Raw genomic sequence first — 19,538 nt, forward strand, 5'->3', positions numbered from 1 at the left:
CTTGTCAGGGCAGCAGTTATTTTATCAATATCATTCTGTTTTTTATTTAAATGCAAACTCAATGTCCTTTCATGTGTTTACGAGCTGGAACGAAAGATAAACTCAGCTCTTTCTGTATATTCAATAACAATTTGCATTTATATGGTGCCTTTAACGTGTTGAGCGATTTTCAGACAAAATTTGACACCGAGCGCATAGGGAGATATTAGTTCAGGTGACCAAAAATCTTGGTCAAAGAGGGAGGTTTTAAGGAGCGTCTTAAAGGAGGAGAGAGAGGTAGAGAGGTTTAGGGAGGGAATTCCAGAGCTTAGGGCCGAGGCAGCTGAAGGCATGGCCGCCAATGGTGGAGCGATGAAAATCGGGGATGCGCAAGAGGCCAGAACTGGAGGAGCGCAGAGATCTCGGAGGGTAGTAGGGCTGGAGGAGGTTACAGAGATAGGGAGGGGCGAGGCCATGGAGGGATTTGAAAACAAGGATAAGAATTTTAAAAATCATGGCGTTGCCGGACCAGGAGCCAATGTAGGTGAGCGAGCACAGGGGTGATGGGTGAACAGGACATGGTGTGGGATTCAGTATCCCTCTCCTCCCCTTCCCTTTAACACAAAAAAAACCACCTAAAGTGTCCCACTGATGCACTATCACTCCCCTATCTCTCAAACTGGAAATGTTCCAGTTTAGCAAATTAGAAACCAGGTCGGCTTAGCCTAATAGAGAAGTGCGGTTCTGAGATTAAAATGGACTCAGTTAATAGGCAGCCTGCAGTTTTCTTTTCTCATGTCCCAGTTTGCTAGGGGAGGAAACAGAACCATTTTCTTTTCTGGGTCAAAATTAAACGTGACCTGCTTTTAAATGTCCCGTTCTCTTTCGGAAGAAAAGGACCAGCTTTATATGCGGTCAGTATTTCAGAGGACTTTTGTAAGCTGTTCCTGGAGCTTAACAGATACGCCACTGCGTGGTGCTGTAGAGAAAGTTAATGTGTTGGGTTTCAGTCCCTAATTCTGGTAGAACAAGGAGAAATTCAGGATGGAATTACAGTAAAACAAAAGGTATTTTTGTCAGTTTACATCATCAAAATATCTGTATTGGTGAGATAGTATTCACCTCTGAGGTTTAAGCTAAATCTCGATTGCATTTTATGAATAACTGGCACTGTAGGCCTCAAAATTTCTTCCCCGGCCTCAATTTGAACAGTGCTCCAGTCCTAGTGCATGGTGATGGGGTACTGTTCAAATTTAGGCTGGTGGGATATTTGAGGCCTAAGATTATTGTTTTCAAGCCATACACTGGGTAAGAGCTCTCACTTTACTGGTGTTATGATTCCTGTGTACAAGTGACCAGGGAACAGGAGATATAGTGGCTGACATGCTGACATGGGGTACAGTCAAGTAGAATGTTCAACTACAGATCAAAAGCAGTGTTAGTCAGATCGAACTCTGCCGTGCTCTGGTCAGACCACACGGTGAGCTCTGCGTCCAGCCCTAGGGGCCAAGATACAAGGGAGACAGTTAAGCACTGGGGGGTGGGCAGTGTGGAGACGAGTCAAACCCTAGTCTAAAAGGTCTGACTTATAGAAAAGAAAGACTTGCATTTATATTTCACTATCTCAGGTCATCCCAAAGCGTTTTACAGCCAATGAAGTACTTTTTGAAATGTAGTCACTGTTGTAATGTAGGAAACGCATCAGCCAACTTGCGCACAGCAAGATCCCACAAACAGCAATGTGATAAATGACCAGAATTAATTTTTTTTTTAGTGGCGTTGGTTAAGGGATAAATATTGACCAGGACACCAGGGAGTACTCCCATTTTTTCGAAATAGCGGCCATGGGATCTTTTACGTCCACCTGAGAGGGCAGACGGGGCCTCGGTTTAACGTCTCATCCGAAAGATGGCATCTCCGACAGTGCAGCACTCCCTCAGTACTGCACTGGAGTGTCAGCTCAAGTCTCTGGAGTGGGGCTTGAACCCACAACCTTCTGACTCAGAGGCGTGAGTGCTACCCACTGAGCCACAGCTGACGGGGAAAAAAAAAAGGGAGAAACTTGGGCTGTTCAACCTGGAAAGGGGGGCGACTGAGAGGTGAGGTGGGGGGATAGTCTGTGCCCCTTTTTCAGGCAAGGAATGGAACAAATCAGCGACACATGTGTGAGAAAATGCTTTATTTGTAACGTATAAAACCGAGCACAGCAATAAATTACCACGGAAACTGGCTTCAGATCACTATATACACAAGGCAAGATCTGCAGTGACCTTAACTCAAAAGTTACTAAAAAAATCCAATAATTTACATTCTCTTAAAGTGAAAATTAAAATAAATATTTAAATGAGAGACTTAAATCACCAGAACAGACAGGAAAAGCATTCTGAATCACAAATACCAAATGAGAGTTGCTCGCTGACCTACATTGGCTCCCGGTCCGGCAACGCCTCGATCTTAAAATTCTCATCCTCGTTTACAAATCCCTCCATGGCCTCGCCCCTCCCTATCTCTGTATCCTCCTCCAGCCCTGCAACCCTCCGAGATCATTGCGCTCCTCCAATTCTGGCCTTTTGCGCATCCCCGATTCCCTTCAATTCACCATTGGCGGCCGTGCCTTCAGCTGCCTCGGCCCTAAGCTCTGGAATTTCCTCCCTAAACCTCTCCATCTTTCTCTCCTCCTTTAAGACGCTCCTTAAAACCTACCCCTTTGATCAAGCTTTTGGTCACCTGTCCTAATATCTCCTTATGTGGCTCGGTGTCAAATTTTGTTTGATAATCGCTCCTGTGAAGTCCCTTGGGACGTTTTACTATGTTAAAGGTGCGATATAAATGCAAGTTGTTGTTGAAATAATTAAGTGCCTTGGTTTGTGGTTTGCCGCAGAGAATTACCAGTGCAATTAAACAACGCTGGGGCACGAGCAGCACTCAATCCTCGGCCGATTGTCCGAAGGATCCGTAACTTTCCAGAGAAGGCAACATCGGCAGTATCCTGTCTGAAGGGGAGAGTCACGAGGTATGAGTGAGTAGGGTAAAGACCAGGCGGGACTCAGCTCAAAGCTGCGTAGGCTTCTTAAAAATTTAATTCTCGGGATGTGGGCGTCGCTGGCAAGGACGGCATTTATTGCTCATCCCTCGTCACCCTGAGAAGGTGGTGGTGGGCTTTCTACTTGAACTACTGCAGTCTGCTTGTTATTCATTTCCTACATTACAACAGTGACTAGACTTCAAAAAGTACTTAATTGGCTGTAAAGCGCTTAAGGACGTCGTGAGGTCATGAAAGGTGCTAAATAAATGCTTACATTTCTTGTTTTGTAACGGTTTTGATACAACTGAGCGGTTTGCTGGGCCACTTCAGAGGGTCAACCAGAGTCGGTGTGGGACTGAAGTCACATATAGGCCCAGACCTTCCCTAAAGGACATCAGTGAACCAGTTGGGTTTTTACGATAATCTGACAGCTTCATAGTCACTTTTACTGATACCAGCTTTTTATTTTAAACAGAATGCAAATTCTCAAATTGCCACAGTGGGATTTGAACTCATGTTCTCTGGATTAATACTCTGATCATGTGGATAATGATGTGGAGATGCCGGTGATGGACTGGGGTTGACAATTGTAAACAATTTTACAACACCAAGTTATAGTCCAGCAATTTTATTTTAAATTCACAAGCTTTCGGAGGCTTCCTCCTTCGTCAGGTAAATGTGGATAATGGGCATTTGCGTGAGGTGCTAAAGGTCAACACCTTCAGGAGAGGAGAGAACAAAACACACAACTTAAACCAACAAGTCACCTCTCACCAGACAGGAGAGTGGTTAATATATAGAATAACAGATACCCGGGAGTGAGTTACAGTCTGGAATCTAATCGAGGGGTTAATATATAGAATAACAGATACCCGGGAATGAGTTACAGTCTGGAATCTAATCGAGGGGTTAATATATAGAATAACAGATACCCGGGAATGAGTTACAGTCTGGAATCTAATCGAGGGGTTAATATATAGAATAACAGATACCCGGGAGTGAGTTACAGTCTGGAATCTAATCGAGGGGTTAATATATAGAATAACAGATACCCGGGAGTGAGTTACAGTCTGGAATCTAATCGAGGGGTTAATATATAGAATAACAGATACCCGGGAATGAGTTACAGTCTGGAATCTAATCGAGGCATCAACTTGCACTGAAATACTGCGCGGATGGAAATTTTTCTAACCATGAGGTGTCAGGACAGGTGATCGATGTGCTGAAGCACCAACTGTTGCAGTGAGGCAGTTCAGAACACCTCAATGCAACGTCCTTAAACAAGACGGTCGCTTTGTGTCATACCCGAGTGAATCGTATGAGTCAGAGTCACCGTGGCAACCCCACGGTTTCTGAATCTAAAAACAGAACGGGTGACCTGCCCACCTCACTGTATAAATAGAACCAACCCTTCTACAAACCTACACCCCGAGTTTCTGTTCCATTAATAGAACGAGATGCATTCACAAGCCCCCACATCTTTCACTTTCCTATTTACACATACACAAGACCGTAATCTTTACTTTCCATTTTGGAACGCCTAATTTGCATGCACCTTCACCCCCCCCCCCCCCCCACCTCCCCAGCCCAAAGGCCCCAAGTGTCAGCCTTGGCTCAGTGGGCCGCACACTCGCCTCTGAGTCAGGAAGGTTTTGGGTTCAAATCCCCACTCCAGAGACTTGAGCACAAAATCTAGTCTGACACTCCCAGTGCAGTACTGAGGGAGTGCTGCACTGTCAGAGGTGCCGTCTTTCAGATGAAACATTAAAACCAAAGCCCCGTCTGCCCTCTCAGGTGAATGTAAAAGATCCCATGGCACTATTTCGAAGCAGAGCAGGAGTTCTCCCCGTTGTCCTGGCCGACGTTTATCCCTCAACCACCATCACTCAATGCTGTTTGTGGGACCTTGCTGTGCACAAATTGGCTGCTGCGTTTCCTACATTACACCAGTGACTACACTTCATTGGCTGTGAAGTGCTTTTGGACGTCCTGAGGTCGTGAAAGGCGCTATATAAATGCAAATTGCACATGGGTCGTACTAGCTCTGATCTTAACTGAACACATCCGCTGCCACAGAATAAATCGGCATAAACTTAACCAACATAAAGTCCGGTAACCTGCAGCCCCTCCCCTAGTCTAAAGCGGTAATGTGTGGGCCCAAGTTGGTCAGACACCAAGTGCGTCACAGCAAGTACACACACAGGCAGACAGACCCTATTTTCCGACTGACTCAGGGTCTCAGATTGCCACTTTGGGTGTAGGTGCACAGACTGCCGCTGATTTTAACAGTTCAGTTTCTGCTTATTTTACCCACACTTCCCCCTAAAGATTGATTTTGCTCAACCATCCTGATTTCACCGTTCCTTTGCCGCTCAGGCAGGCTGCGAGAAACCCAAGGGCTTTAATTCGAATTCTTTCCCTTTTTAAAACAAGTTCAAACAGCGAGACTCTGTCGTTAAGTAAGACGGCCACTCGGGGCCACCAGCTTTGGATACCAAATAATTTGGTCAATTTCCCAAATGTTACTATTTCCCCCTTTCCTTCCCCACCCCCTCATTTCCAACACTAACGGATATATCAAATCTGTCATCCCGGTCAATCAGAATCAAATCCTTTTCAGGAAGAACCTCCCATGGCCAGCGACTCGCTCCCAGCCTTGGGCTCAATTTTAGAGGGCAACATTTGTAGGCCGCACTCATTCAAAATGGCTACCCCGTCTACAAAATTCACCTACACGCAGGTTTACAAAGGATTGTACACAGTGAGTACTGAAGGAGGACTTCAAGCCTAAATAAAAATATATATATTTTTTTGTACAGCTTACGAGGGACACAGTATTTGACGTTTGTACGCACTCCTCTGATTAAACATGTTTTAGCTCGAGAGTCACAGGAGGGAAACCACAGATTTTGATAGCCGTATGTGTTCAGCGCTCAAAAGGTTTTAAAAAAGACACGCTCCAAGTCTTTGTTGGGTGTGGATTACCTTCCAGAACATTCCCACAGGTCTTTGGGTGGTTGATGGGATGGTGAGAATCAGCCAAGACAAGATACGGCTGCACGAGGGGGAGGGGGAGGGGGAGGGGGAGGGTGGGGGGGGAAGCCTGACCTCTGCACGTGCACAGTTTCCACACGTAGAGATCTTTCTCTCCAGCCTTCAGAGCAGTCAACTCCAAAATAACAGTGCTTCTCAGGTGCTTGGCCTAAATCTCTGAATGAGGCTTCAAGCCTTGGCCCTGGGATTTTTACCACCCGGACTTAGCGAGCTCGCTGGCTTCACCTTGCCGTTCCGAGCACCGTGACGTTCAAGGGGAGTCCCCCTGTTGAGCTGCAGGAAGTGATCTCCAGACGGCGCACTGGTTACGAGGGTTCCCCCTGCGTAGGAGTAACAGGAAGAGGCCATTCAACGTCACCACCCCCCCCCACCACCCCCTCGGGCCCGTTGCGCCATTCAATTAGATCCACGGCTGATCTGTCTCTTTACTCCATCCACCCGCCTTCGGTTCCGTAACTCTTAATACCCTCACCCAACCCTTCCAGCCAAAGCTGTCCCACGAGCGGGAGGCCGAGAAAGGGGTGGGGCCTAGGAGTCAGATGACTTGACGATGGTGATGACGCTGGTGGCGGCCACTTTGCCTGGCAGGGTGGGTCCCTTGGCTACAGTGCGGGCGAAGCTCTGGAGGGCCTCGTACTTGGAGCGGAGGGCGTCGAGCTCCGCCCTCACGCTGGCGTTCTCCCTGGCCAGCTTGGCCACTTCCTGCTGCAGGTCGGTCCGCTGCCTCTGGAGTTCCTCCTTCTGCGTCACCCGCTTGACCCGGCAGCTGGCCGCGTAGCCCCGGTTCTTCAGCGTCCGCCTCCGCTGCTTCAACTCCACGATCTCCTCCTTGCTCAGGCCCCGCAGGTGCTGATTCAATTCCCGGACCGTCATGGAGAGCAGCTCCCGGTCACTGAGGGTGGGGGCATTCTCACCGGCCTCCTTCTTAACCTGTCATCACAAAATACTCCCAAGTTATTGTCTTTTCTCCCTCGGCCTCTCTGCTTGTTCCACACCCCTTTCCCGCATCGACGCATACACTCCGCACACTCGCCCACCCCGCACACTCGCCCACCCCGCACACTCGCCCACCCCGCACACTCGCCCACCCCGCACACTCGCCCACCCCGCACACTCGCCCACCCCGCACACTCGCCCACCCCGCACACTCGCCCACCCCGCACACTCGCCCACCCCGCACACTCGCCCACCCCGCACACTCGCCCACCCCGCACACTCGCCCACCCCGCAGCCCGCACACTCGCCCACCCCGCACACTCGCCCACCCCGCACACTCGCCCACCCCGCACACTCGCCCACCCCGCAGCCCGCACACTCGCCCACCCCGCAGCCCGCACACTCGCCCACCCCGCACACCCCGCAGCCCGCACACTCGCCCACCCCGCACACTCGCCCACCCCGCACACTCGCCCACCCCGCACACTCGCCCACCCCGCACACTCGCCCACCCCGCAGCCCGCACACTCGCCCACCCCGCACACTCGCCCACCCCGCACACTCGCCCACCCCGCACACTCGCCCACCCCGCAGCCCGCACACTCGCCCACCCCGCAGCCCGCACACTCGCCCACCCCGCAGCCCGCACACTCGCCCACCCCGCACACTCGCCCACCCCGCACACTCGCCCACCCCGCAGCCCGCACACTCGCCCACCCCGCACACTCGCCCACCCCGCACACTCGCCCACCCCGCAGCCCGCACACTCGCCCACCCCGCACACCCCGCAGCCCGCACACTCGCCCACCCCGCACACTCGCCCACCCCGCACACTCGCCCACCCCGCACACTCGCCCACCCCGCACACTCGCACACTCGCCCACCCCGCACACTCGCCCACCCCGCACACTCGCCCACCCCGCAGCCCGCACACTCGCTCACCCCGCACACTCGCCCACCCCGCACACTCGCCCACCCCGCACACTCGCCCACCCCGCACACTCGCCCACCCCGCACACTCGCCCACCCCGCAGCCCGCACACTCGCTCACCCCGCACACTCGCCCACCCCGCACACTCGCCCACCCCGCAGCCCGCACACTCGCCCACCCCGCACACTCGCTCACCCCGCACCCCGGCTCACCCCGCACACTCGCTCACCCCGCAGCCCGCACACTCGCTCACCCCGCACACTCGCTCACCCCGCACTCGCTCACCCCGCACACTCGCTCACCCCGCACACTCGCTCACCCCGCAGCCCGCACACTCGCCCACCCCGCACACTCGCCCACCCCGCACACTCGCCCACCCCGCACACTCGCCCACCCCGCACACTCGCCCACCCCGCACACTCGCCCACCCCGCACACTCGCCCACCCCGCACACTCGCCCACCCCGCACACTCGCCCACCCCGCAGCCCGCACACTCGCTCACCCCGCACACTCGCCCACCCCGCACACTCGCCCACCCCGCACACTCGCCCACCCCGCAGCCCGCACACTCGCCCACCCCGCACACTCGCTCACCCCGCACCCCGGCTCACCCCGCACACTCGCTCACCCCGCAGCCCGCACACTCGCTCACCCCGCACACTCGCTCACCCCGCAGCCCGCACACTCGCTCACCCCGCACACTCGCTCACCCCGCACACTCGCTCACCCCGCACACTCGCTCACCCCGCACACTCGCTCACCCCGCACCCCGCACACTCGCTCACCCCGCACCCCGCACACTCGCTCACCCCGCACCCCGCACACTCGCTCACCCCGCACCCCGCACACTCGCTCACCCCGCACACTCGCTCACCCCGCAGCCCGCACACTCGCTCACCCCGCAGCCCGCACACTCGCTCACCCCGCAGCCCGCACACTCGCTCACCCCGCAGCCCGCACACTCGCTCACACCGCAGCCCGCACACTCGCTCACACCGCAGCCCGCACACTCGCTCACACCGCAGCCCGCACACTCGCTCACACCTGCTCACACCACAGCCCGCACACTCGCTCACACCTGCTCACACCACAGCCCGCACACTCGCTCACACCTGCTCACACCACAGCCCGCACACTTGCTCACACGCCATCAGACAAGGGAGATTTACACTTGACTCTCCGCACCAAATCCTTTAAGAAGCTCGACACCATCCGGCACAAATCAGCCCGCTCGATCGACAGCCCATCCACCACCCTAAACATTCACTCCCTTCACCACCGGCGCACTGTGGCTGCAGTGTGTACCATCCACAGGATGCACTGCAGCAACTCGCCAAGGCTCCTTCGACAGCACCTCCCAAACCCGCGACCTCCACCACCTAGAAGGACAAGAGCAGCAGGCACATGGGAACAACACCACCTGCACGTTCCCCTCCAAGTCACACACCATCCCGACTTGGAAATATATCACCGTTCCTTTATCGTCGCTGGGTCAAAATTCTGGAACTCCCTTCCTAACAGCACTGTGGGAGAACCTTCACCACACGGACTGCAGCGGTTCAAGAAGGCGGCTCACCACCACCTTCTCAAGGGCAATTAGGGATGGGCAATAAATGCCGGCCTTGGTGGTGCTGGAAAGTGTGGTGGGCCTTCTTCTTGAACCTGCTGCAGTCCTTGCGGTGAAGGTGCTCCCACAGTGCGGAGGGAGCGGGTGTTATCCTCGCCTCAGTGATGAAACAAACATTGTTCAAGTGGGGGGGGGGGGGGGGGGGGGGGGGGGTGTCGGAAATGGGTTATTTAAAATAAGGGGGAATAAACAGGGTGAGAAGAAATAAAAAGATTTTTTTTTCCAAAAAAAGATAAAACTTCCCACTTTGCTGCTCGTGTGTCGGTGGTCTCTTCAGAAGGGACAAAAACTATTGAGGTAAACCGTTAAAGATCAGCAAAATGAGACAAATAAACAAAAAGAATCCTCACCTTTAATGCTTTGCTTCCTTTAAGATTGGTCGTCATGCCCTGTCAACACCCGTGAGCCCAGGAACAGAAAATACACTGCAAGGATAAGAAAGTAAAAATCATTAACTAGAATTTAAAAAGTTAAATCATTAATACAAAATCAGGTTCTTCCCTACATCAGAGAAACGGAGCAATAAATGGCCAGCACAGTACAACCATCTCAGTATCAAACCGACTGACAGCTGAGAGTGGCAATATTTAGAACTTCCTTTGAATAAACAGCCAGGGTTCCCAACTCCCAATTGCTATTCAGTGACTGCACAAGATTCCCCAATGTGGCTGCCCCACACACAGCAGGAAATTCGCAGGGTTCAGTACCACTATAGAGTTCGCTGATCACAGTTCGGTCATCAGTGCTGCAACTGATCGTGGCACCGTGGGCCGGAACACCATCCAGGACAAATCAGTCTGCTCGATCGACAGCCCATCCACCACCATAAACACCCACTCCCTCCACCACCGGCGCACAGTGGCTGCAGTGTGTACCATCCACAGGATGCACTGCAGCAACTCACCAAGGCTTCTTCGACAGCACCTCCCAAACCCGCCACCTCCATCCTTTTTTTTATTCCTTCATGGGGAGGTGGGCATCGCTGGCGAGGCCGGCATTTATTGCCCATCCCTAATTGCCCTCGAGAAGGTGGTGGTGAGCCGCCTTCTTGAACCGCTGCAGTCCGTGTGGTGAAGGTTCTCCCACAGTGCTGTTAGGGAGGGAGTTCCAGGATTTTGACCCAGCGACGATGAAGGAACGGTGACATATTTCCTAGAAGGACAAGGGTAGCAGGTGCATAGGAATACCATCACCTCCAAGTCACACACCATCCTGACTTGGAAATATATCGCCGTTCCTTCATGGTCGCTGGGTCAGAATCCTGGAACTCCCTTCCTAACAGCACTGTGGGAGAACCTTCACCACACGGACTGCAGCGGTTCAAGGCGGCGGCTCACCACCACCTTCTCAAGGCAACTAAGGATGGGCAGTAAATGCCAGCCTTACCAGTGACGCCTGTATCCCAAGTATAGAAAGAAAGACTTGCATTTATATAGCGGCTTTCACAACCTCAGGGTGTCCCAAAGTGCTTTACAACCAATGAAGTATTTTTGAAGTGTAGTCATTGTAATATAGGAAATGCAGCAGCCAATTTGCACACAGCAAGATCGGTAGCATTGTGGTTATGTTACTGGACTAGTAATCCAGAGGCCTGGATTTATAATCCAAGTCATGAGTTCAAATCCCGCCATGGCAGATGGAGAATTTAAATTCTAATTAAATAAAATCTGGAATTAAAATACTAGTACCAGTAAAGGTGGCCATGAAACTGCTGGATTGTCGTAAAAACCCATCTGGTTCACTAATGCCCTTTAGGGAAGGAAACCTGCCGTCCTTACCCGGTCTGGCCTATATGTGACTGCAGACCCACAGCAAAGTGGTTGATTCTTAATTGCCCTTTGAAATGGCCGAGCAAGCCACTCAGTTGTAAAATCTCGCTTAAAAAAAAGTCACAATAAGAAGAAAACCGGACACGACAAAGGCAAACCAAGCCCAGTCAACCCTGCAAAGTCCTCCTCACTAACATCTGGGGACTTGTGCCAAAATTGGGAGACCTGTCAAGCAACAGCCTGACGTAGCCATACTCACAGAATCATACCTTTCAGCCAATGTCCCAGACTCTTCCATCACCATCCCTGGAGGTGGCGGTACAGTGATACACAGTTAGGAGGGAGTGGCTCTGGGAGGCCTCAACATTGACTCCGGATCTCATGGCATCAGGCCAAATATGGGCAAGGAAACCTCCTGCTGATTACCACCTACTGCCCTCCCTCAGCTGATTAATCAGTCCTCCTCCATGAGGAAGCACTGAGGGTAGCAAGGGCACAGAATGTACTCTGGGTGGGGGACTTCAATGTCCATCACCAAGAGTGGCTCGGTAGCACCACTACTGGCCGAGTCCTGAAGGACATAGCTGCCAGACTGGGCCTGCAGCAGGTGGTGAGACGAGGGAAAAATTTACTTGACCTCGTCCTCACCAATCTACCTGTCGCAAATGCATCTGTCCATGACAGCATTAGTAGGAGTGACCACCACAAAGTCCCGTCTTCGCACTGAGGATAACATTCAACGTGTTGAGTGGCACTACCACCGTGCTAAATGGGATAGATTCAGAACAGATCTAGCAGCTCAAAACTGGGCATCCATGAGGCGCTGTGGGCCATCAGCAGCAGAATTGTATTCCAGTACAATCTGCAACCTCATGGCCCGGCATATTCCTCACTCTACCATAACCAACAAGCCAGGGGATCAACCCTGGTTCAATGAGGAGTGTAGAAGAGCATGCCAGGAGCAGCACCAGGCGTACCTAAAAATGAGGTGCCAACCTGGTGAAGCAACAACTCAGGACTACATGCATGCTAAACAGCGGAAGCAACATGCTATACGATTCCACAACCAACGGATCAGATTCAAAGCTCTGCAGTCCTGCCACATCCAGTCGTGAATGGTGGTGGACAATTAAACAACTAACGGGGGGAGGCAGCTCTGTAAACATCCCCATCCTCAACGATGGCGGAGTCCAGCAGGTGAGTGCAAAAGACAAGGCTGAAGTGTTTGCAGCCAGAAGTGCCGAGTGGATGATCCATCTCGGCCTCCTCCTAATATCCCCACCATCACAGAAGCCAGTCTACAGCCAATTCGATTCCCTCCACGTGATATCAAGAAACGGCTGAGTGCACTGGATACAGCAAAGGCTACGGGCCCCGACAACATCCCGGCTGTAGTGCTGAAGTCTTGTGCTCCAGAACGAGCTGCGCCTCTAGCCAAGCTGTTCCAGTACAGCTACAACACTGGCATCTACCCGACAATGTGGAAAATTGCCGAGGTATGTCCTGTCCACAAAAAGCAGGACAAATCCAATCCGGCCAATTACCGCCCCATCAGTCTACTCTCAATCATCAGCAAAGTGATGGAAGGTGTCGTCAACAGTGCTATCAAGCGGCACTTACTCACCAATAACCTGCTCACCGATGCTCAGTTTGGGTTCCGCCAGGACCACTCGGCTCCAGACTTCATTACAGCCTTGGTCCAAACATGGACAAAAGCTGAATTCCAGAGGTGAGGTGAGAGTGACAGCCCTTGACATCAAGGCAGCATTTGACCGAGTGTGGCACCAAGGAGCCCTAGTAAAATTGAAGTCAATGGGAATCAGGGGGAAAACTCTCCAGTAGTTGGAGTCATACCGAGCACAAAGGAAGATGGTAGTGGTTGTTGATGGCCAATCATCTCAGCTCCAGGGCATTGCTGCAGGAGTTCCTCAAGGCAGTGTCCTAGGCCCAACCATCTTCAGCTGCTTCATCAATGACCTTCCCTCCATCATAAGGTCAGAAATGGGGATGTTCGCTGATGATTGCACAGTGTTCAGTTCCATTCACAACCCCTCAGATAATGAAGCAGTCCGAGCCCGCATGCAGCAAGACCTGGACAACATCCATCTTGGGCTCATAAGTGGCAAGTAACATTCGCGCCAGACAAGTGCCAGGCAACAACCATCTCCAACAAGAGAGAGTCTAACCACCTCCCCTTGACATTCAACGGCATTACCATCGCCGAATCCCCCACCATCAACATCCTGGGGGTCACCATTGACCAGAAACCTAACTGGACCAGCCATATAAATACTGTGGCTACAAGAGCAGGCCAGAGGCTGGGTATTCTGCGCCGAGTGACTCACCTCCTGACTCCCCAAAGCCTTTCCACCATCTACAAGGCACAAGTCAGGAGTGTAATGGAATACTCTCCACTTGTCTGGATGAGTGTAGCTCCAACAACACTCAAGAAGCTTGACACCATCCAGGACAAAGCAGCCCGCTTGATTGGCACCCCATCCACCACCCTAAACATTCACACCCTTCACCACCGGCGCACAGTGGCTGCAGTGTGTACCATCCACAGGATGCACTGCAGCAACTCGCCAAGGCTTCTTCGACAGCACCTCCCAAACCTGCGACCTCTACCACCTAGAAGGACAAGAGCAGCAGGTACGTGGGAACAACACCACCTGCACGTTCCCCTCCAAGTCACACACCATCCCGACTTGGAAATATATCGCTGTTCCTTCATCGTCGCTGGGTCAAAATCCTGGAACTCCCTTCCTAACAGCACTGTGGGAGAACCGTCACCACACGGACTGCAGTGGTTCAAGAAGGCGGCTCACCACCACCTTCTCAAGGGCAATTAGGGATGGGCAATAAATGCCGGCCTCGCCAGCGACGCCCACATCCCATGAACGAATTTTTTAAAAATCCCACAAACAGCAATGTGATAAATGATCAGATCATCTGTTTAGTGATGTTGGTTGAGGGATAAATGTTGGCCAGGATACTGGGGAGAACTCCCCTGCTCTTCCAACCCAGTCCCGACACTCCCTGATGCTGCCTTTCGGAGATTGTCCCCTCCCCCCTGCTGTTAGACATTAGTTGTGTTTGTGGCCCTTTCGTGAGAGGTTAATACTGAACTAACCTCACGACCTGCGAATGCTCGACACCCCAGAATGGGCAAAAGGTTTCCATCCCCAAAACACAACCCAAGGAGCATAAACACTTACACCCACCCCCAAATTTGTTTAATTGTTATTTGAAAAAAACTTGTACAGAACTAGCACTTACCTGCTGGGAGGAGGGAGAAAGGGGGCACTTTTTGCTGTTTTTCTGTCACAAACGAACTTCTAAAAAGCAAACTATGAAAACCTTGCCTGGGAGACGGTTAGATTAGAAAGAACCAATAAGCAGGAGAGAGCGAGCGAGCGAGAGCGAGAGAGAGAGAGATTTTAAAAAGGGCCCCCCTAGATAGTGGAAAGAATGAGACAGCAAATAAATTAGGAAACTATTTAAAATGAAAGCGGCAAATAAGTGGGAGTGAGTGCTGGGTGACGTTTTAAGAGAGGGAGGTCGTAGCTAAGCCCCCCCATCCACACTTACGTACGAACTTCGCAGAAAACTACCACATCCTGGATATTTGATAAATAACTGATCATGCAAAACCCGACTCGACCCACCAATATTTCCACAGGCTGCAACGTGTCTTTGATCCTACGACCACTTCAGTCTGTACTGCTTCGCACGTCTTGACTGTGCAGACGTCACTCGGGCAGACTGCAGACACCTCTCCCTCCACAAACCGCATGTTCGGAGGATTGCCCAAACTGCAGGTACGGTCGCACGTGCATGGGGACAATGTCAGCCGTTGCACACACGCAGGCCTGGGACGTGTTTCCCGAGGCCTCGTTCGATTCAGTCAAAAAAAAAATCAAACAGTTCCTGTCCGCTTGGCCCCAATGGGTCGGTTGGTAAGTTCACGACCCCTCGTGCGGACAAACGGATCAGGAAGAGCCCCGGTTTCAATGCCCACTCTTGTTTACTGTTCGCCTCTACTTTTTGGTATCATTCTCTCCATGCCCAAGTCTAAGTCATCTATCTGTCTCAACAACATAAGATGACCCAGCACTGAGCCCTGGGATACTCCAGTGCCAGCCGCGGCTCAGTGGGAAGCATTCTCACCTCTGAGCCAGAAGGTCGTCGTTTCAGGTCCCCACTCCAGAGACTTGAGCACAAAAATACACGCAGACACTCCCAGTGCAGTACTGAGGGAGTGCTGCACTGTCGGAGGTGCCGTCTTTCGAGTGAGACGTTAAACTTGTTAACTGCATAATTTATATCAGTTAGTGTTAATTGTATTCAGGTGGTAGGTATCAATTGGGGACTCTATTATATCCTTTTTATAGGGGAGCTTAGCAAGGGTGTGGGGTATGCGTAAGGGGAATCTTTGTGAATAGAGGCTTGGAAGCAACTAAAGACCAGGCTTTGGTATTCTATCCTTCACCATATGGCTATCCAATTTTCACAAAGCTGAGGCCCTGTCTGCGCTCTCAGGTGGACGCAAAAGATCCAACGGCACTATTTTGAAGAAGAGCAGGGGAGTTCTCCCTGGTGTCCTGGCTGATATTTATCCCTCGACCAACATCACTAAAAAAACAATTATCTGGTCACTATCACATTGCTGTTCATGGGAGCTTGCTGTGCGTAAATTGGCTGCCGTGTTTCCTACATTACAACAGTGACTACACTTCAAAAGTACTTCATTGGCTGTGAAGCACTTTAGGATGTTGTGAAAGATGCTATATAAATGCAAGTCTTTCTTTCAATTCCAACCCTTGAAGTTCCACATCTATTTTACCATGACCCTGCATTTCCTATCTGTCTGCCCTGCTACATTTCCTCTTGTACTGTTTGCGTGAACTTTTCTAACAGGCCTCTTGTGAGACGTCTCTATCATAAGGATGTCTTCTGAAAATCCATTTACACTTACACTTAATTCATTTCCTTTACCTGTACAACCAGACACTTCTTCAAAAAAACAACTCTATTAATTTGTCAAACACAGCTTGCCTTTAACAAATCTGAGCTGCCTGTCTGACTGTCCTTTGTCCCTCTGTGTGACAACTAATTTGATCTTGAATTATGGATTCTAAGGGTTTGGTCACGACTGAGATCAGACAAACTGGTCTATAGTAGCCCGGTTACCCACCTCTCCTTTCTTGATAGAGAGAAACTATTTCCTCTGGTGGGAGAGTCCAGAACGAGGAGGCATAACCTTTAAATTAGAGCTAGGACCTTCAGGGGTGATGTCAGGAAGCACTTTTTCACATGAAGGGTAGTGGAAATCAGGAACTGGCTCCCCCAAAAAGGCTGTTGAGACTGGGGGTCAATTGGAAACTTCAAAACTGAGATTGATAGATTTTTGTTAGGCAAGAGTATTAAGGGTTATGGAACCAAGGCGGGTAGATGGTGTTAAGATACAGACCAGCCGTGATCTAAATGAATGGCGGAACAGGCTCGAGGGGCTGCATGGCCTCCTCCTGTTCCTATATTCCCTGAGCAACGATGTTTCATTGACTGCCCTTCAGTCCCCGGCCTTCGATTTGCATAATCTAAGAAAGACTGAAAAACTTGTGGTCAGAGCAAAGAATAGTGAAGGGAATTTTTTAATTAAGTTTCTCTCTAAAGACAATAATTTGATTCAAAACTGAAACCTCATTTGTCACTATGGAAACCAAACGCTCCCTTACCATAGATCACTGTGGTTATGCCTTGTTACAAAAGGTCCAACTGAATTCCGAAACACCCAGCTATCTGGGATGACTTTCCCACCCCAGAGCTGGGTTCACGCAAACAAGAACCTTTTCAGAGGTTGGTCACACATGCCAGTGTCACGTAGACCATCATATCCCTTCCCCCTGCTCCCCCAGTTTTTTCCCTTCTTTCCATTGCATGATACAACTGATCTATTCTTTACCCCAATTGTTCCAAACAACAACAAAAAATAGAAAAGAACTTGCATTTATAGAATGCCTTTCATGACCTCAGGACGTCCCAAAGCGTTTTACAGCCAATTAAGTACTTTTTTGATGTGCAATCACTGTCGTAATGTAGGAAACACGGCAGCAGCCAACCTGCACACAGCAAAGTCCCACAAACAGCAATGTGATAGCGACCAAATAACCTGTTCTTTAGTGATGTTGATTGAGGGATGAATATTGGCTGGAACACCGGAGGGAACTCCCTGCTCTTCCTCCAAATAGTGCCATGGGATCTTTTACATCCACCTGAGGGAGCAGATGGGGCCTCGGTTTAACATCTTCTCATCCCAAAGATGGCAGCATTCCCTCAGTACTGGACTGGGAGCGTCATCCTGGATTTGAGGTCAAGTCTCTGGAGTGGAGACTTGGACCCACAACCTTCTAACTCAGGGGCGAGAGAGCTACCAACTGAGCGGCGGCTGACAGTTGGAGGGCGCCAATGGCTCGGCAGGTACAGAAAAGCCCACTGAGCCGTACGCAGCAGCAACGTCCACGGTTTCCATCGCTGATCCGTGCCAAGTTTGTCGATCCCCGTCCAGAGGAGCAGTATGGGCCTACACCTGGCCTCGGTGTGCCCGGGCGAGGAAGGACTCACCCTGTCCTCATTGGACATCTACGCATGCACACACTGGGAAATGGACAGCAGGCGGGGACTGGGTCTGGTCAGGTTATGAAGACCCTCATCGAACCAACCACCAAATAAGCTGCCTGACGTTCACCCGTCCTAGTTCACACATGAATGATAACCACTCGGATGAGATGGCAGAGAACCGCTCGTACCTGCGGGACCGTACCCCGAGCATTGCTTCTCACATCTTGCGAGAAGTGAGACCACAAGTCAGTCATAATCAGAGGTTTAGTCTTTCTAAAATATGACTGAAATTTCACTTTGCAAAAGAGGAACTAAAGATTCAGTAATGAATGACTCGGTAGGTTCACAGAACTGAGACAAATGTGTAGTACAGGGAAAAGTTTTGGTTGAGGGGGTGGAAAATGTTGACCAGATCATCAGGAGAACTCCGTATCAACCTGAACCACCAGAACAGGTACAAGGGGCCTTCCTCACTGGAGTCAGTCTAGATTATATGCTTGAGTCTTATAGAACTTCCTAAGCTCTGGAATTCCCTCCCTAAACCTCTACACCTCTCTCTCCTCCTTTAAGACGCTCCTTAAAACGTACCTCCATGACCCTCACCTGTCCTAATAGCTCCTTATGTGGCTCAGTATCAAATTTTGTTTGATAATCGCTCCTGTGCAGTGCGTTGGGTCGTTTTACTACATTAAACACGCTGTATAAATGCAAGTTGTTGGGGCTCGAATCCATAACCTTCAGAGCAAAGGGTACCACCAACTCAGCCAAGCAGATACAAGGTTACTAACTGATTGATGGGATCCATCAGACTGCAGATAACCATCTCCACTCAGCTCCCACTTACCTGCCAGTGTGCATGGTTTCAGTCAAAGAAAATCATTTTCCAGCAGTACACTCCCCGTCCATCATTCCGTTAATAGCAAGCAGTGAGCTGCAGATCCTGGGCACCTTCAATGTTATTTTATAAGATGCACTGACACTTAGATCTGGACTGGATACTCTAATAACATTGACTTCTAACATAGAATTTGCAGCGCAGAAACAGGCCATTCCGCCTGTGCAGTGTTTATGCTCCACACGAGCCTCCTCCCTCCCTACTTCGTCTCATCCTATCACCATATCCTTCCAGTCCTTTCTCCCTCATGTACTTATCTAGTTTCCCCTTAAAGGCATCTTATGCTAATCTACCTCCAGGTAAATGATTTCAAATGCGTGGCAGACGTGAGGGGGGGGGGGGGGGGAACAAGCTGCACACAAGCTGCAAAGAGATGCATGAAAGGAAGAATGAAAACAGTGCAAAAGCCTCCCACACACATGCATTCACCAGTACACGCACAGGTCCAGCCTGTGCAAGCAGCTTGCTCACCTGCAGTTTTAAGCAATGCATTTAAGACATAAAACCGATTCCCTTTAAATGCACAATACTGTTTTGCTTGTGCCAGGGTCTTGCCTGCCGATGCTGGCTGGCAGGGTCCGGGCTGGGGAGCTCCAGAACCCCTGTAGCCTCCTCCTCCTGCGGCCGCTTCGGTTGTTTTTTTCTCTCCGCTCTCCATTCCAAACATCCCAAGCGCGCGCGCGCGCGCGCGACTTCCTCG

General features: G+C 51.1%; 1 protein-coding gene and 1 long non-coding RNA gene across 5 annotated transcripts in view; one reads left to right on the top strand and one right to left on the bottom strand.

The window, feature by feature from the left end:
* Positions 1-940: 940 nt before the first annotated feature.
* Positions 941-19,538, top strand: part of LOC137340484 (uncharacterized) — a 41,730-nt gene continuing 23,132 nt past the window's right edge. Inside the window, exons 1-3 of one of the 2 annotated variants that reach the window (XR_010966817.1) lie at positions 941-1,046; positions 2,861-2,992; positions 3,480-3,673. This is a non-coding gene — a long non-coding RNA (uncharacterized lncRNA). Of the gene's footprint in view, positions 1,047-2,860; positions 2,993-3,479; positions 3,674-19,538 lie in introns of those variants that run through there. The other variant, XR_010966818.1, reaches the window with a different exon arrangement.
* mafk (v-maf avian musculoaponeurotic fibrosarcoma oncogene homolog K) overlaps positions 2,123-19,538 on the bottom strand; it is a 28,813-nt gene continuing 11,397 nt past the window's right edge. For 2 of the 3 annotated variants that reach the window (XM_068002944.1, XM_068002945.1), the window contains exons 2-3: positions 9,904-9,978; positions 2,123-6,988 (exon numbers count right to left, since the gene is read on the bottom strand). In XM_068002944.1, coding sequence (XP_067859045.1) covers positions 6,587-6,988; positions 9,904-9,939 — 438 coding nt within the window. In that variant the 5' untranslated portion in view covers positions 9,940-9,978 and the 3' untranslated portion in view covers positions 2,123-6,586. Of the gene's footprint in view, positions 6,989-9,903; positions 9,979-19,309; positions 19,489-19,538 lie in introns of those variants that run through there. The other variant, XM_068002943.1, reaches the window with a different exon arrangement.

The sequence above is a fragment of the Heptranchias perlo genome, chromosome 22 (assembly GCF_035084215.1).
Source record: "Heptranchias perlo isolate sHepPer1 chromosome 22, sHepPer1.hap1, whole genome shotgun sequence".
Classification (NCBI taxonomy): Eukaryota; Metazoa; Chordata; class Chondrichthyes; order Hexanchiformes; family Hexanchidae; genus Heptranchias; species Heptranchias perlo.